At 40.8% G+C, this 20,119-nt stretch overlaps 1 protein-coding gene across 1 annotated transcript in view; it reads left to right on the top strand.

Moving 5' to 3' along the window:
- PARVG (parvin gamma) overlaps window positions 1-20,119 on the top strand; it is a 34,947-nt gene that overhangs the window by 8,422 nt on the left and 6,406 nt on the right. The window contains 11 exon segments of the mRNA XM_038154787.1: window positions 48-150; window positions 1,050-1,094; window positions 1,097-1,189; window positions 1,584-1,699; window positions 2,585-2,640; window positions 3,522-3,544; window positions 5,493-5,554; window positions 5,656-5,724; window positions 6,564-6,665; window positions 10,172-10,244; window positions 12,201-12,274. Of these exon segments, the coding sequence (XP_038010715.1) occupies window positions 48-150; window positions 1,050-1,094; window positions 1,097-1,189; window positions 1,584-1,699; window positions 2,585-2,640; window positions 3,522-3,544; window positions 5,493-5,554; window positions 5,656-5,724; window positions 6,564-6,665; window positions 10,172-10,244; window positions 12,201-12,274 (816 nt within the window).

The following is a 20,119-nucleotide window of genomic DNA, read 5'->3' as shown; positions in this document are numbered from 1 at the left end:
GTGCTGTTTGAATAACAGGATTATAATTGCTTTGTTTTCCCCTGCAGTTCTTGACTGAGTGGATCAGCAGAACTCTGAAAGAAGAACACATAGTAGTTAAAAGTCTGGAGGAAGACCTGTATGATGGGCTGGTACTTCATCATCTCCTGGGTGAGCTGCTCCTTTGAGTTTAGTACTTGCAGACGTCTCATGGAGGAACTTTCCTATCAGAGAATAAACCTCAGGAATCGCAGTAGCAGGGACCTGTCATCACTTCTCACTGCACCGAGGGCCAGCTGTGATAATCACAATTCTGAACAAATTCCCACTATTGTTTCACATGTTTATTTTACTTCTAAGAAATTCTTAATACCTGCTAGTTGACATAATGAAAAGGTTAACTATGAAGTGTGAAATTCAATGCTTCTGAAATGAAGGAGGAACACAAACCAAGAACATAAACCAGGAACAAAAAGGTGGCTTGTGGTGCACTGTAATATATGTTTTCCTGACTTAAAAAAAAAAAAAAAGAAAGAAAAGAAAAATTTAAAAGCATCTAAGAGGGTTTTGGCACTATGTGGTGCTTGTATAAAGATGTGACCTCCTGGAGCCGCCTGTTACCTATTTCTATTTCTCCATCTCTCCTGTCCCTTCTACATTTTTCTTTCCCTTTTCACTTTCCCTGGGGACGTCTTTTAAATCTATTTCCTTTCTACCAGGGCTGAGAGCAGCAGCATGAGCAGGACTGGCTGATTTTTCATAGTTTACTTGCCTGAGCAATGAACTCGGATTTCTTCTGTATATGATTTGATATCGACTTTGTACATTATCTACAGGAAAGATTCACTGCTTGGATTTCCGTAGAAGAAATGGAAAGAGCTAGGGCTGGGTGATGATGCTACAAGGAGTGACTTAGGTCCTCTCCCTTTTGCAGAGCTCTTAAATGATATTGAACATTTAAAACAAGACTTTGTGTGCTCCACTGTCATTTTATGTTTCTAATTATTTTCTTTTTCCCTACTATGATGTTAAAATACATCCTTCTTCTTCCTATGGATCCTCTGTAAAAGAAAACTTAGGATCTCTCAAGCTGGATGTTGAGAAGATTGCATTAACAGAAAAAAACAGCGACAGAAACTCTCAGTGATTCTGGAAGTTGTGGCCAAGTGTTTACAACTGGAAGAAAGTCAGCTGAAATGGAGTATGGAATGTAGGTGCAGAAGTGAAATCGAAGAAAATTATCCATCATAGGCTTCTTGTGCTATAAGGCTGCTGTGAGGCTCTGTGCTACCAGAACAGTAATTAAACAACCTGTTTTCAATTACTAGTTGAATCAAAAGTGAGACAGAAATATCTGACCCCACCTGGGTCTGCCTCCTCCAAGTGTGTGGCTTGTGGATCACTTAAGAGCCCTCAGCATCCCTGTATATCTCACTTTTAAGCTGTGCTATTGATAAATTCTGATATTATACAAACCCCAATCAGGCATCCCACCAGTGTTATGGCCCTTCATGAGTGTGAGGTTCTCTGCACAGGAAGAATTCATGATGTTGGAGGGAAGTTCACATGTTTTGTACACTGAGCATTGTTTTATTCCTTTATAGCTATCTTGGCAAAGGACTTACTGAGCACACTGCATCTTCTGGTTGCAATAGCAGAGCACTTTGAACCCACCCTGGCTCTGCCTCCAAATGTTCAAGTGGAGACAATCACCATCAAAGTATTTGTAGTTTCAGTATTTGTTACAGTAGGTCCTAGAGTCCTTTCACAAGGCTAACTTGCTTAGAATTGCAAGAAATGTGTGTGCAGCTGTGAAAGAGATGCTCGTATTTTCTGTGAACCACACCTTTCAATTTCTGCTTTTGTTGGATAGATTGAGTATTCAGTTTGGATACTCTGTCTTTAAAAGGGTAAAAACACTATGCTGTTTTTCTTCCTCTGCCAAACAAAGGAATGGTCAAAACTGAAAGCAGATGTTGATCTCTGTAAAAAAAAAAATGAAGAAATTCTGCTGTTACTGTCTCTGAATATTTTAAAATAGAAGATTGTATCCATAAATCATGAAGTTTTTTTAATGCTGAATATTTCTTTCTTTAGATGATGGGAGTTTTTACTCCCCTTCCATTAGGGTAACATTTTTGTATTTTTCTTTACAAGCAGATATCTACAAGTTTTCTTCCTCTATTTTGTTTCTTAAAATCAATTCTGAGACTGTATTTATTATATTTTTATTTGTTTTATTATATTTTATTATTATATTTTATTTATTTTATATTGTGTATTTATTTTATATTTGTTTACAATTTATAATTGCAAAAATTAGCACCACCAGTGTATGTATACTAATAATGTTTTTCACTGTATGAAAGGGAAGAGCAGCAAACACCAAGGACTTCCTCTGATGGGGAAGTAAAAGATATCCTGTTTGAGACTAAAGAGAGCAGAAGGAAGCAGAAATCTCTCGAAGTACCTGTACTCATTTTACTGGAGTTATTGAATAAGTGCCCTCTGATAATCATTTAAGGCAGCAAACAGGTCATGAAAACTTGTTTATGGAATATTTTTTGTGTGACAAACCCAACATTGTTTACCATCCTTTCAACAGACCACCTCCAGAGGATTAAAGACATCAAATGCAGTGGAATATATCACAGAAAACAAGTAAGAGGGGATATATCTGTTTTTTACACAGTCAGTAAGAAAAGAATCATTGTGGGTATGTTCCCCCTTACAAAAAGTAACTGGGATCATGATAATGGAAAAGGTGTAAGCCCAGGCATGTGCATGCATGTGAGCTATTTCTCTGATTTCTTCTCTTTTTTTTTTTTATTCCTCTCTTCTCACTTGGCATTATGGTGCAATACCTTTATTTATCCTATATATAGAACAATATGCATGATTATTCCTTAAACTTAGCATTTGTGATTGCCATGGAATTTCATAGCAAATACAGTAATAAAATTCCAGTACTGTAAATTTCCTGTGCCAGACTAAACTGGAAATTTTCTAAAGCTGCAAAGGTTTAAATCTACTTTAAATTTGCTGCTGTTTTGTTTATAAATAAAGAGAAAGGAGGCAGTTCTTTTCTTATTTTACTGTGAAAGAAATGTTTTAGCTTGTTGAGTGTGTGAGGTACTGCCATTATTAAAGGAGTTTAGTCAGATACCATTTATATACCAAAAAAACCATGCACATCATTCTAAGAAGTGGAAACAGATTTTCCTACAACCATTTTCTATATGCCAAAACACCTTCAAGCTCTAATATCATGAGCAGCTTATTGGAAGAGAATATTGAGGATTGTGCTCGTAAAATAAATGTTCAATGGTGTGAGGGCCAGTTAAAATCTCATATGCTTCCAAGACCCTACACAGATATACAATCTACTTAAAAATGTCTGTTGGAAAGTCACTCTGACATAAAGTTAATGCCACTTTGGACTCTATCTCCTGCTTTACAGGATAGCAGATAAGCAAAGCTTATGAATAAGATCAGCTCTGCTGAATCATTTTTTTAATTCTTGCTTTTTATTGCACTTCCAGAGAGAATATAGAAGCGCAGTCAAGTAAGTGCTGGCGTCGCCAAGTTCAATGTTTCATTATGTGCTTTTATACACCATGTCCTCATCCATTTTTACCCCATGATAAAATCAGTATGCTTCCACTAAAGTTAATGGAGATTCATGGATTTTTTCCTGGTGTTTTTCTCCAAATGTGTTCTCTTACTGCCTGTTCATACCAACAGAATACAGCTTGGAAAATGGGTGGTCACTTTGCCTGTGGGCTACAGGCAACAGATGGGAGGGGAGACAGGGCATGAAGGTGGGTTGATGACCCAAAAAAGAAACCTGGCTGGAGGCAAAATGCCAGCTTGGATTTGTGCATGGACCATGTTCACTGTTGGAACTATTTATAAAGGCTTCAGAACTGTAGTTTCTCATTGCTACCGGTTTTTGTACTTTACTTCCCACAGTTTGCAAATGAGATTTTGAAATCCAGTGGTACTGGGTTGTAGATGGCAGCTCAGTCAAATATCCCCAGAGCTTTTACCCTTAGGGCTTTTGAGGGCTGGGAAACACTTGAGGGGAAAATGTTCCCATGGGCAAAGCCTGCAGAAGGTCTGGGCACTGCTCTGGCTTCAGTGTGAGCTGCTCTTCCCTGCTGCAAGGGAGCACACTGCACCCCTAGAGAACCAAGGCAAGCATTTGAATTCTCTGCTGTGTCCTTTATTTTGGCATTTTCATCCTTTGCAGAGGTCCAAGCAATATAATTTAATATCTATTTATCACTTATTCCACTGAGTGTTCTATAGTGTGGGCTGAAATTGTGAAAAAAACTCCAACTCTCACCCCATGCCCCAAACAAAAAATGAAAGAAAATAAAATTAGAAAAAAAAGGAAGAAAAATGCCCAACACATAATTAGGCGTTTCTTGTAGTGGGCTGATTCTGCTGGGAAGAGAAATCTGCAATTCCCTCTTCAAGATGCCATCTCTCTATTTTTGACACAGCTTTCTTAGCAAAGAGAGAAATTCCAAAGCATGGCTCCAGAAGAGGGCTCTCTCTGATTTGTTTGATGGATTCACCTATTCCCAGACATTGCTCCCGCAGCAACCTGCAGAACAGAGAAACCCAAGGAACTCCTTTCACAAAGGAGGCTTCTCTGTCACTGTCTTTTGGGAGGAATTTCCCTTAAGCAAAGCTGCCTCTGCTCTTCTGTGCTGTAGAAGCTGGTTCTCCATTTAATTGAGCTGCCAGAGTGCCTCTCCTTGTTCAGGGTGTTTCAAATATTTTGCTCATGCTTGAACCAGAGCTGAGTCGTGGCTGGGTGAAGAGATGGATCCTGCTTTTGCTGCACCTGGGCAGAAAGGGGAGGTGGGGGTGGGACTTGGATGGATCTCATTTCCTTGGAAGTTTTAGACTCCTGCTAGTTCTCTGGCACAGCTCTGCTGGCACTAGCTCCTCTTCCACTTTAAACTGGGTGGCAAAACTGGCTATTTTTGAGGTCCCTGAGTTTTCAGAGGAAAGGCAGAGTCTACGTATCTTGCTTGTGGTTTTTTTGAAGAAAGGAGGATTTTTTTTTTCTGCAAATTTGGTCTAACTGACATTTCTGATTGAGGAGAGCAGTAAAACACACAGCTCTTCTGCTCCCTGCATTTTATCCCAGAAGTTCAGGGTAAAAAAAAAAACCAAAAAAACTAAGTGAAAAGAAATAAACCATAGTATTGTGAAATTTAGCCAGTGCTCAGACTGGTGGCAGCACAAACTGAGAACCTCTGCAGGGGAAAATTACAGAGCTGAAGGAAGTAAATTGTTTTCTCTGATGTGGTCAGGCTGAAGGGAAGCCTGTCATCCTGTCCTCTGATAAATATAAAAGCAGCATTTTTCTCTGCCTCCCTGCTACTTCTTCCTCCTTGGCTTGTAAGATGCAAATACCTTTCTCCTTCTGTAGCCACTTTAAAGCTCTGATCTCTCAGTTATTAAAAATGAAACCGATTAATGTTGTTTTGATACAGAAGGTGATGTCTTTGATGAATTATTTAGCTGTGCTCCAGATAAACTGGATGCTGTAAAAAAGGTAATTTACTTTTTTAGTAGATATCAAAATCTGTTAGGCTGAGCTTAAATACTAGAAAAGTTATAATTACCTTTCCCCCTTTCCTCCCTTTTTTTCTTTAGGCACTTTTGCAATTTGTTGACCGGCATCTTGGAAAATTAGGATTAAATGTGAAAGACATTGAATCTCAGGTAGTGTGCTCCAAGCTGCATGGTACCCATGTTTTGTCAGCCATTTGGGTGTTTCCTCTCACCATTAGGAATTCTCCTTTTTATTACAGTAAATTTGAAATTTGGCAACATAATGATTTCCAGGTTTGGGTTAAGATATCAAGGTTTGTTCTCTGAAGTTTCTGAAGCTAATAATTAATGCAAAAATACAGACTTTGTATTGAATGCTGCCCTTTGTAATGCTACAGGGAGTAATTTTCAGAGTGTGCCCAGCTCCTAAGTGTGCTTTCTGTGTCAGGATGGAAATAAAGGTCTCCTGAACATTAAAATGAAAATCAACTTGATTGCCGTATTTAGTGATTGTTGATGCTGCATTTGCTTCATGGTATGAAAGCCTTATTTTCATCACATTTCAAAGTCTCCTCCTCCGACAGTAGAGCTTCTTTAGAGTATGAAATTGCAAGAGAATTTGGGCTGAGCACCCTGGGCTCTGGTGAACGGGGTGCTCTTCTGAATTTTTCCAGTGGGCAACTGTAAGAAAACAAGGTTTTCAAGTGTTTTGTCATACATAACCAGGCACAATTTTCTATTATTTATAGTTATGCATTTGTGCACATCTGAAGTGTTTTCCTATTTGGAATAATTAGTTTTAATAGCTGTCCTTTTACAAGGTTGTATTTCCACAAATATGAATTTGGGAGCCTTATATGACTAAATATGAAGTTCACTGTCGAAGAGGTTAAGGGAGCTGGGTCATTAGACTCTCTGCTTGCCTGAGTAACATTTAAATTCCTTTGTTGAATGGCATTTACTGGAATAGCTTACTAAAGTCAAATAATTTTCAGGTAATTCTTATCTAGTTTTCAGATGGGGTTATCTTACTTCTGCTAATTGGACAACTAGAGGGTTACTTTCTGAATTTAAGGAATTTCTTCCTGACTCCGGCCAGCACCATGGAAATGGTAAGCTGTACTGTAATTATTTAGATCTTGAGCCATAAAACTGTGTGTTCTTGTTTGCACTGCTGCTGCTGTGTGTGACGTCTCATGCCCACAGTGTTTGCAGGAGGGGGGTTTAGGGCAGTTGCAACACAGGCGCTTGGTGCTATCTCAGAACAGGTCAGTGTCCTCTTCAAAATTAGCTTCTCATGGGAGGCAAACATCTGTTACTTGCACTTGTTTGGCATTGGTCATGCTTCTGCAGCCTTCTGGTGAAATCCAGGGCTCTGTGTGCTGGGAAATGGATGTGTTCTCTTCTACCAGTCTGTCCTGCAAACAGGATTTGAAGAGGATGACACATCTTGCACAGCAGAACTGAATCCCTGTGAGTTTCTTTATGCTGCCCTAAAAATATACCTTAATCAAGACATGGCCATAACATTTTGAGGCCCCTTCTGTGTTTGGGTAGCTCTTGAGAGTTTACATCCTTTCCTCCTCCAAGGCTGGGATCTATAACATACTCAGCCAAACCTGCTTGGCACCTTTTTCCACCTCTACCAGGCAGATTTAATCTGTGCTTTAAAAGTAAAAGCTGTCAGCAGCCAGAAGGAAGTGTATGCTGGGCTGCCTCCTCCACAGGTCTGGAATGTTGATATATTTTGGGATATTTGAGGTATTTTCAGATTGTCTCTTGTGTGGGTAGGCTTTTATTCATTTGGGTCTCTGAGTAGCTCTGAAAATCTTGAAACTGTAGCTATTTTTCCTGTTTCGTGCTCAAATCTCTGGAAGTGAAATGTGTCAGATCTTTTTTGCTTGAGAGCTGCCAGTGAAGAAAATCTCTCCTCTAGCATGGTTTGCATTACGGCTTCCCTGTGCAGATGAAGCTTTCATCTTTTTCCCAACCTTGGCCCAGTTAATGCCCCTGGGCAATATTTATTCGTAATGAAAATTCTCAGAGGTCCTATATTAACAAATATATGGAGCTTTTCATCAGAAAATTTAAAAGCACAGTTGTTTGACACCTAGGTTCAAATGTTCTAGAAATTTTATTGCTGTCAGTTGGTAACTGTTTAAAGTATTAGCATAAAAATGTAGTTTGTTTTTTGGTAGGTTTTTTTTGGGTTTGTTTGTTTGGTTGGTTGGTTTTTTAATCCAAGAACAGGGAAAATATATTTTGAAGCATCTAATCAGACATAATCAAAGCATTTCCTTAGAGTTGTTTTTCTTCCCTTTCTCTTCCACTCAGTTTTCAAAATTGTTTGGTCTGTTCCCATTGAGTTGGACAGAAATTTTTAACATTTCCGTTAGCTTTATTCAGAGGAAGCCACTGAATATTTTCTTATTTGAAAATTCATAAATAACCATTTTCTTTTTGGTTCAGCCCTATTGTAGCCTCACAGATGTCTTTCTGGAAATGAGATAGTCCTGGTACAATTCTGGTACAAATCAAAGCTCAGACTTCCTAGTTCTTACCCTGCCCATCACTGGCATCAGAGAAGAATAGAATGGTGTTGGGAACTGCTTCAATTCTTTACAAAAAATGTACTACATTTAAAAAATGTAGTAATTTCATTTTAGCAAAGTTACTTCCAAGGACTGGACTTGCTGTTGAGCAGTTTGCCAATGTGGTATTTCCAATTTGTTTCTCCTCTGATGCTCATTACAAAATGAAAAAGTGGAATGACAACTAAAAATATTGATCAACCATAGTTCAGCTGTCATTTATACACAAAACATGTCTTTCAGTTCCCCTGTGCTTTCTAACTCCCTGTTATTTTAGACATTAATTGGTGCAGTAAAGTATAAAGATATAGCCTCTGCTGGGATTTAAAAGATCTCATTTGTTGTTGGAATGGTGACAACATGCACTGTTGGGATCAGTGCGGTGCATTCACCTTACAGTTCCTTCTAACCAAAACAATTTCATGACAGAAATTTAGAAGGTGATCAATTTTGAGGTGCAAGAAGCTAACACTGCACGTGGGCAGGTTTGCTGCAGGTTTTTTGGGGGTCTTTATTGCTAAAAAAAGGCATTTACAAGTAACTGTAAAGAAATGCAGCTCTGGGTGCTCGTGAGTGTAGAAAGGTGTGTGTTTTCTGAGACAAAGAATACAATCACAAAATAGTTCAGGCTGAAACTAGGGGTGATATCTGTGCAGTCATTAGATGAAGATGATGGAGGGCTCGTGTGCTTGTCAAAACTGTGTGAATTTGGCTCTTTTGCCAAAACAGGCCCAGAGCTGAAACACCCCAGATGTCCTGGCTGCTGTCCAGTAGTAAATTCTAGAAAACTGTCCAGCTCTTTTGAGTCCAAAAGTACAGCTGGAAAAAACACCTTATTTTCAAGGCTTCCCTTTCTTGGGTAATTATTGGTATTTCTGTCTGAAGATGCTTTTTGAAATGCACATGTTGCCATTCCTTGAAAATCCCTGATGCATTACAGAGAGGGAAATGTGCCCTTTCTGCCTGTGCTGGTTCATTAAGGAAACATTTGATTTATTCATTCCAATTAGCAAATTGTGTAGAACTGCATGGTCTTAAGCTCTCCTGTCTCCTGACTATCAGAGGAAGGAAACAAACCTGAATCCAAACAGGCAGCTTCAGTTACTTGTAAACCAGAGAACCAGGTGAAACATAAATCTGTTGCTTCACTTCAGAGCGCAGAGGTTTTGCCTGGTTTATGCAGGGGGGACTCCTGTGCTTATTGTCACAATGTAACAGGGAACAGCAGGCTCCCAAAGGATAAATTGCCCAGTAGCTCCGGGAAGGCAGGAAGAGGCAATCTGAAGTTCATTCAGGTCTTGTTAGTCCTTTAGAGGAAGGGAATTTGCTAATTACTAGCCAAGTAAACAACTACCCTTACGCCATTAGAAAGTGATATTACTTTAAAAAAATCAATTACAACTACTGCTTATGTGTGTGATGCTGCTTTTATGTGGGGAAGGGAGAGAAAAAGCAGTGAGGAAAAATGAGAAAAAACCCTCAGCCTTCATTCATAGATGTGGGCTTAATTTCTGATGAGTGTTATTAAGGATATCATCATTGCTATTAATGTGAATAGACATTTTAGAAGTACAGCAGAAACTTCTAGCTAACAATCATACTTGATCTTTGCAATTCTGAAGGAAATATAGAGAACTTTTCCCTTTTCATTTGTGCCAAGTGTGGTAAGTACATAAGCATTGTTTAAAAATACCCAGAAATATACTCCATGCATCCATTAGATCTAGTTATGAATCTAGCCTGTTTTCCCCATTAACACAAGTCTTTCACATGCAAGGTCCATTTTTAAATAAATAGATTCTTCTGCCCACCTCATGGGGTATGTTTTGCTGGAGATGGAATTTACATCTAATTTTCTATGATAATTGGTAAAAGTTCTGAAGAGCACTTCATCAAAACTAAGGAGAGGAATATGAGTACATATTTATGAATCAGTATCTTCAGCTACTAGAGAAATACTTTTTAAAACCTTCTGTTGGTTAGAAAATATTGTTATTTATATTAATATCTTTCTCTCTCTCCAAAAGCTCCACAATGTTAACCTGGCACTGGAGTTGCTAGCAGAGGGAGGCCTTCTGAATTTTCCTGTGAACTCTGAAGGTGAGTCATGACATGCAAAATTACCTGGAATAGAATTGCTAACATCCCAGCTTAGCAAAAGTTTGGGTAATTGCAGGAAGCAGGTTCTGGAAATGACACTGGCACATTTCATTATATGGCTGCCCTACACCTCATCATGCAGAATGAATTGTAGAGGTATAAGACCTTTTTTTTAAAAAAAAAAATCTTTATTTCTATACTAAAATTTTGGGTTTTATAAGTTTAGTAACTTTACACTAAACTTAAACTGTTTAATAATTCAGTATTTGTTAAAATTTAAACCAGTGACAGTTCCAAGGGAAATTACAGCAGCTGAGCTGGAGGCAAAGCTATTTTCCTGTCTCATAAAAACTTTCAGTGCATTAAAAGCAAGCTTGTTTTTGTGGGAAGATATCTTGATGAATTTCTCTGGAAAATCAGAAACACTGATCACTCTATTCAAACTCAGAAGAGTAGTGGGTCAGTCTCCTGAATATGAAAGTCACAGTTTTTCAGTGGCTGTTTTGCTTGGTTAAGACTTGGGAGCTGAATCTTGATCTCCTTCATTCAAGTGAATGCTTCCATCACTGAGTCAATGTACATGCATGCTCCTCTTTCTTTCTCCACCACAAAAACAAACAAGCTCCATTTGGATGAGTCCAGTTTTCCAATTAAAATACTCCACAGAAAAATTTAGTGACAGCTCTTGATGGGAGGAGTGATGCGGTTAATTAATGGGTGGTGCTGTGGTTGAAAAGTCTAACCTCTTGCAGGGCACATAATCGCTGCACTCCTCTACAAGCTTGTTGTTGAAAACGGAAGTAAAATCTTTATTAAAAATAACAAGCATTTTTCCAGTTCTAGCTCCCTGTTAGTTATTTGTGAGTGGGTGCATGTGTTGGGTACATAACACATGGTATCATGGGGAAGGAAAGAGAGGATTTAGGGCTTCCTTTGTTTTTCCTTTTGTTCTCTCTTCCGACTGCTGCTTTGGTGATGTCAGCAGTTTGCATGCTAGGCATTCACAAATTGTGGGTTTTTTGCTGTGCTGCACAGAGCTAGGAGCCTGGAAAGCTAAAGAGCTTTTATTTATGTTAACATTAACAGAGTAATGGGTGTGGGCTCAGATCTCCATGCTGAGATCTACCTTTTGTGTGAAAAGAAATAAATCTGTGCTTTCCTTCCTCCCCTCTGGCTGTTCTGCACTACCTCAAACACAGAGCTGATCAGTATAAGAAATACTCATGCCAGCATCCTCAAGTCCTTTACCTTCACTGGGGAAATCCTCAGCCACTGAGTGAATTTAATATTATTTAGGAGTCATTGCTAGAGCTACACTATTTAGACTTTTCAAGGATCTAATTTTACTAGTGTTTCTTAGTCTTTCTCCCAGTGATCTACAGTACCATAAGAACAGAAACCCCTCTGAATCCATTACCTTCTTCCACTGAGATTTTTAAATAAAAGAGAAGTTTATATAGCCAGGAAGAAAGAAGCTGAAAACTAAATGGAAAAAAACCCCAAACAACAGAAACAAAACAAAACCAAAAATCCAATAAAAAACAACACATCAAACATGATGAAAATATCACAACAAAAAAATAAAGTGTCAACAAAAAAAGTGTACAGCAAAAAAAATAATGATTCCTGACACAGAATAATCATAAAACCCTCAAGATATAAAGCACTATTAAACTATCTACTCTGCTCTTTGCTAGTGAATTTCTTACTCTGCATTATTTGCCCTTATTTGTCATCCAGCAGCAGAAGTCCCTTTTCTTCATGTTAATTTAATAAATTATTAGTTTCTACCTCTTTAGTTCCTATTTCGCTTCCTGTTGAAATTCGATTGTCCAAGTTCACATTATAATTGGGGAAATGTGGGAGACTGTCTTTAGCAGGTGCAGTCTCATCCTGTTCCAGGGATTGCTAATACTTCCCATCTGGTTTTGTTGTCTCTGGTTTGTATATCCACAGATATTGTGAATGGAGATATGAAGGCTATAATGCGAGTTCTGTATTGCTTGTATTCCAAATACAGAACCAAAGAAGTATGAAGAACAAGGCCAAGAGCTTGAGCTGCTGCTTTTGTTTGTTTGTTTGTTTGTTTTGTCCCTTGCAGACCATAGTATGGTTTTTGAATTCCCAGCTTTGTTTGCCACTGCTTCTGGGCATACACTGATGTTTGACACTTGTTGTGTTAATACTCTATAGCAAATATGTTGTTCATGCAAGGTTTCACATACACAGACTGAGCAACTGTAAATGTGTCCCCACAGCTGGTGTAATTCTAGGGCTGTAGCTCTTGTTTCAGATTTTGCCTTCTGTATTCTCTGAGCCCCCCAATGCTGCAAAGAAATTAAATGTGTGTTTATTCCAGGCTCTATATTCTTTGCTCCTGAAGGTGACTTTGAAAGTTGTTGCATCCTCCCCATTTTCCTGCTTTGGGAAGTCATTTGGAAAACTAGAGATGAGAAAGACCCACCAGAGTGGGAGGGCTGAGACACACCTGAAGTTCAAAAACTGCTTTAGAAAGGTGGCCAGCGCTGTCAGACAAGAGAATATGAATTGGATGCCAAATGAATACATAGCAAAAATGAAATGTGAACCTACCAAGTGTTTTATAAATGTTTCAGTGCTCATTTGCTCGAATATGGAAAAGGCACTCAGCAGAATATGCTGGTGTGAAACTGTGCAGGAACAGGGGGTTCTCCTGCACAGCTGTAGAAGGATACCCGTATTTCCTTGCTAGGCCAGTGTCAAACCATGTCCAGCTCCAATTGCAGCACCAACTCTGGCTAGCGGGGATGCCAATCCCTGTCCAGCACGTTGTGAGAGGGAGTCACACATCTGCACTTTATCTGCAGTAAGAAGTGGGCAGGTGCTGGCTGAGCTCTGCAGCTGGTGGAGATAGAGGCCACTACAGGTGGGAGCAGTGAATTCAGCTTCCCAGTGCCTCTGACAGCTGAGTCATCTCAAACTTGTCAGGCTCTCCTAGGTGAATTTGTCCAGCCTCCATCCCCCACCTCCCAGCAGGTTCCTCTGGGTGCATCAAGATAGCCACGATTTATTAATGATCACCCTCAGTCTTTCTTGGGGGATTTAAATCAGAACTCCTTTCAAAACCTCTCTCTACTCTCTTGACCTTAAATTTATGTCATGTTGTATAAAACTAGAGATATAATTAAAAGCTTCAGTATTTTTTTTCGCTTCCATCTAAACTGAATAAATTTCCTGCCATGGGTAACTCTGACATTTGATCTCTGGTCTGATCCTCCATCTGTGTGTTAATGGGAAACCAGAGCTCACTGGGTGCGAGTGCTGACATTTACAGAGGAGAATTTGTTGTGTCTACCTCTGGATCATGCAGCCCAGGGAAGATCCTTAGAGAGAAATGTGGATAAGTCTCTTGAAAATGGTAACACTGCACAGCTGTTGGGGGATGGAGCAGTGCAACCTGCCCTGATACCAATCCCTTCTGCACCAAGAATTAGCTTGCGACGTTTCTACAGAGAAAAATACAATCTTTAGTGCCAATGAGCTACCAAGATCACTTGATTCCCCAGCAAATATTAGTTGTGTGTGCTGATCTGGACAACTTAAGTAAAGAATACTTGGTTCTTTCATTTGCAATTCCCCATAGGCACCTTGCTTGAGTCCTTAATGGGCTTCCAAGAATCAACTGGGAGACCTGAGAAGTTCGTTCTTGCTTCGCAGAATTTTGTAACACTGCACATAAAACATGCATTCATTGTAGAATTAATTGCTATTGAGCAGATAAACCCAGGATGTGGCTTGTGGAGAGCAGGGGTGAGGGTGCAGGAGGGTCTGGGCAGTGATTTGGTAGCAGTCTGGCCTTTTCCTCCTAGGAAGCTGTCCTAAACCTCTTGCCCTGTGGTGGTAATCAGAATTCAGTTCCAGTGTGTGACTCCAGGCATATGATCTGGGCTAGGAAAAAGCCACCAGTGCTAGGAGGATTAGCTAGTGCTGCCCTGGTTAGATGATTATTACTGCTCAAGGAAACTGCTGGATTTTAATCCGTGTGCTCTGAGTTTTGTGTTCCACTCCTCTGACATAAATAAATCCAGTGCTTGTACTTCCAGCAGGAGGAAGTCTAGATCTTGATATTTAATGAAAGAAAGGGTCATATTCCCTTTCCAACACCAGCTTGCCTAAACCTGCTATAAACAAGTCATTCTTTTGAAAACATATAGGGGACAAAAAAGATGGGTAATGTACTTGAACCAAAAATTAATGTTTTAATCTGCTTTTTATGCTGAGAGCAAATTTATAATACACTTGATGTGTCTGACCTCATTCATAAAGGGTCTATCTTTGATTCCTAAAACATGCTGTGGAATTTTACTAATCCATCATACAGACATCCACTCCATAAACTGGTGTAGTATACAAATGCACTATTTACACTTGAGATGTAGCCACAGCCTTGGCACCATTTTAATAATAAATATAAAGTGACAGAGCCAAAAAGAATATGCTAACACCTGGTTCAGTGGAAGGTGTCCCTGCCCACAGAAGGGGTGTGGGAACTGGACAATCTTTAAGGTCCCTTCCAAAGCCCTACAGGAGCTTCTGAGGTTTTCCCTGTCCTACAGGCCAGTGGTGCAGTGGCTTTGAGTCACAGCAGTAGCTGGGAAGTGGGACAGATCTGAAGGGTTCCCAACTCCTGCTTGCTGTCATCTTTCCATCATCCACTCTTTCCAAAATACCCAGACTCAGCCATAAAAATACATATTTCTGGAGGTGAAGTGGCAGGGCTGTGTGGAGAGAACTGCAGGTAGAAGGGGCAGAGTTACCAGGGTGACTTTAAAAGAAAGTGGATGCACAGTTTTCATTAACAGGATCAAGCCATTGACTGAGATTGGTACTGCCTGTAAAGCCTGAGACAGATAATTGGAGAGCTGTCCCTGCTGTCAAATCTCCTTCTCCTTGGGAACCGGTCCTGTCAGGATCACACTGACATTTTTGTCACCCACATCATGTGGCTGCAGCCCTGGAGCCAGGTCCTTGCTGCCTTGCAATAGGGCAGGGGAGCTCCAGAGGGAAAATTCTGGCAGCCTTCACCTGCTTGATGGGTGGGAGTGCCAATGCTTAGTGTTTGTCCTTTCCTTCTTTCTCATTTTCCCCCTTCCTTTATTCTTTTCCAGTGGTTTCTGTTGTGTTGTTTCTTGCAGGGAGCCATCCTCACAGTGGCTGCATAAGTCTCTTTGGCAATTAGGTTTTCAAACCATGAAAGCAGCTCATTCAAATTCTTCTTCTCCGTGAGCTCTCCATGAGCTGTGTTTGTGTCTGTATGAAGGGACCTTGTTCTTTCTCTTACAGGCTGCTAAAATATCCCCAAAGAGTAAAAGCCATTGTCAACTTTTTGCGAGATTTTTTTCTAGTCAATTAATATTTTTATAAAGACTAGATGAAAGTGTTACTTTGAAGGAAACAAATGAGTGTATATCAGCCTTTCTGATCACTTTGGAGATGAATGGGTTTCCTCTGCCATTCAAAATTTTCTAGGATGGTGAGACTGTGAACAGGATCTAAAGACTGAGGTATGGAGACATGAGTTTTGAGACAAGTGTTAATGAATTCAGGACAGCAGTACTGTGGACTGGCACACCTCTGCTGTCCCATCTTCTCCAACAACAAACTGAACTTTCTAGAACTTAAAAATGAGGGGGAAAACCCCAAACACAATAAACCACCTCTGGGGTTTTTGCATTTTGTTTTCAACAAAGTGCATCAGGGTACCTTTGCCATTCACTTCCCCCCTTAGTTTTCTAAGCCTTTTCCCCCATGTCATTCCTCTATTACCAGAGTCCCCCAAGTAATTTTGCTCTAGCCATGAGCTAAAATAAAGTTACTAAGGATTTTTTCCCTTGGTGCCCTCTCTTAGCCTGCACATAACTCATTTCACACCCCTCAGCAAGGAGCCAATACAATAATATAGAATAGCAGCTAAATATTAGAGGAGAATGGAGTAGCTTAGTCATAAATTGATTAGTTTTATCTGTAGAACTGTAACTCTATGCTTAGATGGGAGCTCCCCAAATCTGCTGTCATGAAATGTTGGGGAATTGCAGTTGGGGTGACTCATGTTGTTCCCTGCACTCTATTGCAGGTGCCATTGGGATTTACCTGCTCCAGAGAGCTGCAGCCTGCATTGAGCTTATCCTAGGGCTGCAGGGAGCACACACCTTGTGCCGGTGGGATGCTTCAGCTTCCTTTGGGGAATAGAGCCCAGCTACAGGGTTGTGCCCATGCTGGTAAATGGGAAGTTGAAATATATGATCTGAAATGGCAGTGGTGTAATGAAAATGTGATCTGACCCTAAACACAGCTGAAGAACACAATTCTGTTATAAAATAGGAAAAAGTCTGGATAGTTTGGGCCACATGAAGTTATACTAGTGTCATAGTAAGATAGAGACTCCTGGTGGAGTCAGATATTTGTATTTTGTCAGCTATTCTGCAGACACACTGACTAAAATTATGGAAGAAATGAATAAACCTCAATTTACAGCTCGTTCTAGCATCCAATTTCTCTATGTGTGCTTCCCCTTACATATTTCCGTGTTTTGGCATTCTGACTCCTTGTCCACCCCAATTTTCCTCCCTTTTGTGCCCCCCTTGTGGTGCTGACATAGGTGGTGCAACAACTCCTTCCCCTCTCCATACTCTGAGCTGCCAGGATGTCACTGGGAAGGTATCTGGTAGAGAAGCTGTATTTGAAATGCAAAAAAGCTGTGTAAAAACTCTGGAAACACCAGCTGGCTGCTGTGTATAAGAATTTAAAATATTTCTCAGTGGTGCAAGAAGAATTTCCTTATCCTTCCTCCAACATTAAAATAATATCAAAGATAGCAGAAAACATTTTGACTGAGCCAGTGTGTTAGGGATGCAGAAGTACAGCCAGATCCAGTAATGAGCTAATTTTCCTTCCCCCTTTTACCTTTTAATGCAGGGCAGCTGAGATATGTGTGTCTGTCTGTGTATAGTTTTCCTGGCTGTGTTCCCTTTTTTTGGCAGGAAAATGTTGAATATGGAGGGTTTGAAATTTTTGGAGCATTTGAGAACTCCAACAGGTCAGCCTCCTCTGGTGCAGTTGTTGTATCCTGGAGTGTTTTTTGTGGTTGTATAGGGGATTTCTGGATGCCCATGGGTAGGAATTGTGTGTGCAGCAGTGTAGCTTCTCCTGGGTGTGTCAGGTTGGCGGTGAACAGGTGGAAATAGGCTGGGGAAAGGGATTTTCCTGGATCTTGGACACCAAGCCAAGAGGGTAAAAAGCTGTTGATAGAACTTCTTGTAGGGGATCCCCACTGTGGAAATGTTGACTCTGGCTTGCTGCTAAGTTTAGAATCATGTGAAACATGTACCCTGGACTTTATGCAGAGCAGATGGTCCAACAGGCTTTACTGGTTAGTGTGTCAAATAACAGATTGTCTAGAAAAGTTTGCTTGCAGACAGTTTAATTCAACTCATAGCATGTTACTGAAGTTCACTGTGCATCTCTGCAGAAGTGGGCAGCTAACACATTTTGTGTCATCTGCTATACCAAAAGTTTTTTAAATAATTTAAAAAAACAAAGTAGAAGTTGTGTCCATACTTGTTCTCTTGAGTGGAGGTGGAAAAGGCAGCTTCAGTGTGTGGGTAGAAAATGAAATCCAGAAAATTGATTCATATTCCAAAGCCACAATCTCTTTCCAGCTGGTACAACATTTTTTTTCATTCTCTTTTAACATGCCCTTTGAAATAATTCCTCCCTTTATTTTAGAATCAGGAAAACATAAGAGTCTCAGGCTTTATTGCAAAAAAACCCAAAAATAGATTCTGCAAACTTTTAACATCTACGCAGAGTACGCTATTAAGTGTAGTACCAGCTATCACCAGGTTCAATAAACTCAAGTAGTGTTTAATGAGAAGTGAGCATACACAAACACTAATGTTAAAGCACTGATAAAGCTACCAGCTTGATCATATTAAGGATGATCATCTTGTGAAAGGTTCCTAGGAAGAGCTGGATTCTTCAGGTCCCTTTAGGTAAAAGCCATATTTTTCTCTTCTTTGAAGTAATTTTTTGAAAACATTGTAGTGTAATCCAGGCAAAAGTACCCCATTGAGCCATCTCACCTGAACTGTTCTTTCATGATCAGCCGGCAAGGCAAGGCTTTACACCCAAGTGATTTTCTATGGCAACGCTCTTTTAGCTTTATCTCATGTGTGACAGTGTGAAACTATTGTCCAGTTACCTCCTTGCCATTTAGCTGAGCTGATACATTGAGCACCCCAAAGACCTGGCCTGAGACAGTGTTTACAGGTGATACTTAAGGAGCAGAAAAGTCCTGCAGACTGTGCTTGTGTGTGATCTCAAGGGGTGGTCATGTCTTTAAAATGGCCTTTTTCTCTAATAAATATTGTATCTGTAGCTCTGAATCACTGTCCATGTTTTATGTGTCAGTGCCTCATTGCACATTTTGCAGGTGAAATCCCTTTGCCAAGGTGTGCCTTCTGTGAACCTGTGCCCAGCTCAGGCTGGGAGTCAGTAAGATCAGTGAGTTCTTCAGTGTGAGCCCTAAAACCCAGTCTTTTCCCTTCTGCAGACCATTACGCCAGTGACTCCCTTGTCCAAATAGGTGGCCAGCATGGTCAGCAGTGTGGCAGATGCTGTGGCTGGTCTGTAGGTGCAGGGTGGGACTTTTATTGACAAGGACGAGGGTGGGGGGACGCCCTCACTCTCCACAACTCCTGTGCATTTTTCCAGAACCAGACAACAGCAGGCTCCTTCTGCACTAATCCAGCTGTGCTGACAGATCATGCTGTTGCCAGCTGGCATGGTTTCATTATGACTTTATTATTAATCAGGGTTTGTCAGTTTTCTATTGCTCAGCTTGTCTCGTTCTCAGCAGTGGAGCTGCCAGAGCCCCCAGTGGGGTGAGTGGACTATAATTTTCTGTATGTCTTTTCCACAGTCATTTGCTATCTCCTGTGGAGAACAAATCCTGCCCAGAGCCTCCAGCTGCATGGGTGAGGGGATGTGGCAGTATCTCTGAGGAAGTGACCTGTGAGGAGGTCAGCCAAGTCACAGAATTCACAGAATTCAAAAAATCACTAGGTTGGAAGAGACCTTCAAGAGTCCATCGAGTCCAACCCATGCCCTAACATCTCAAGTAAACCATGGCACCGAGTGCCACATGCAGTTTTTTTAAACTCATCCAGGGATGGTGACTCCACCACCTTGGGCAGACAATTCCAGTACTTTATCACTCTTTCTGTGAAAAACTTTTTCCTAATATTGAACCTATATTTCCCTTGGCACAGCCTAAGACTGTGTCCTCTGGTTCTGTCAGTTGCTGCCTGGAGAAAGAGACCAACCCCCACCTGACTACACCCACCTTCCAGGTAGCTGTAGAGAGTGTTAAGGTCTGAGTCTCCTTTTCTCCAGGCTAAACAACCCCAGCTCCCTCAGTTGTTCCTCACAGGGCTTGTGTTCCAAGCCCCTCACCAGCCTTGTTGCCCTCCTCTGAACGCACTCAAGGGTCTCAAAATCCTTCCTAAACTGAGGGGCCAGAACTGGACACAGCCCTCAAAGTGTGGCCTCACCAGTACAGGTGAGGGCTGAGTACAGGGGAAGAATGACCTCCCTGCTCCTGCTGGCCACACTATTCCTGAGACAGGCCAAGATACTGTTGGCCTTCTTGGCCAGCCCGGCACACTGCTGGCTTGTGTTCAGCCAGCTGTCGACCCCATGACTGTTGTGAATCGTGGCAGGGCAAGGAAGGAAGTGGATTTGAGTTTTACCTGGAGGAGGAGAGCAAGCAAGCACAGGTAGCCTGGAGGAGGAAGAAACTTGGCTGGTACTGGGGGGATAGCTGGAGGGTGCACAGG

This window comes from Motacilla alba, chromosome 1A (assembly GCF_015832195.1).
Source record: "Motacilla alba alba isolate MOTALB_02 chromosome 1A, Motacilla_alba_V1.0_pri, whole genome shotgun sequence".
Lineage (NCBI taxonomy): Eukaryota > Metazoa > Chordata > Aves > Passeriformes > Motacillidae > Motacilla > Motacilla alba.
This window is presented reverse-complemented; position numbering and strand designations above follow the sequence as displayed.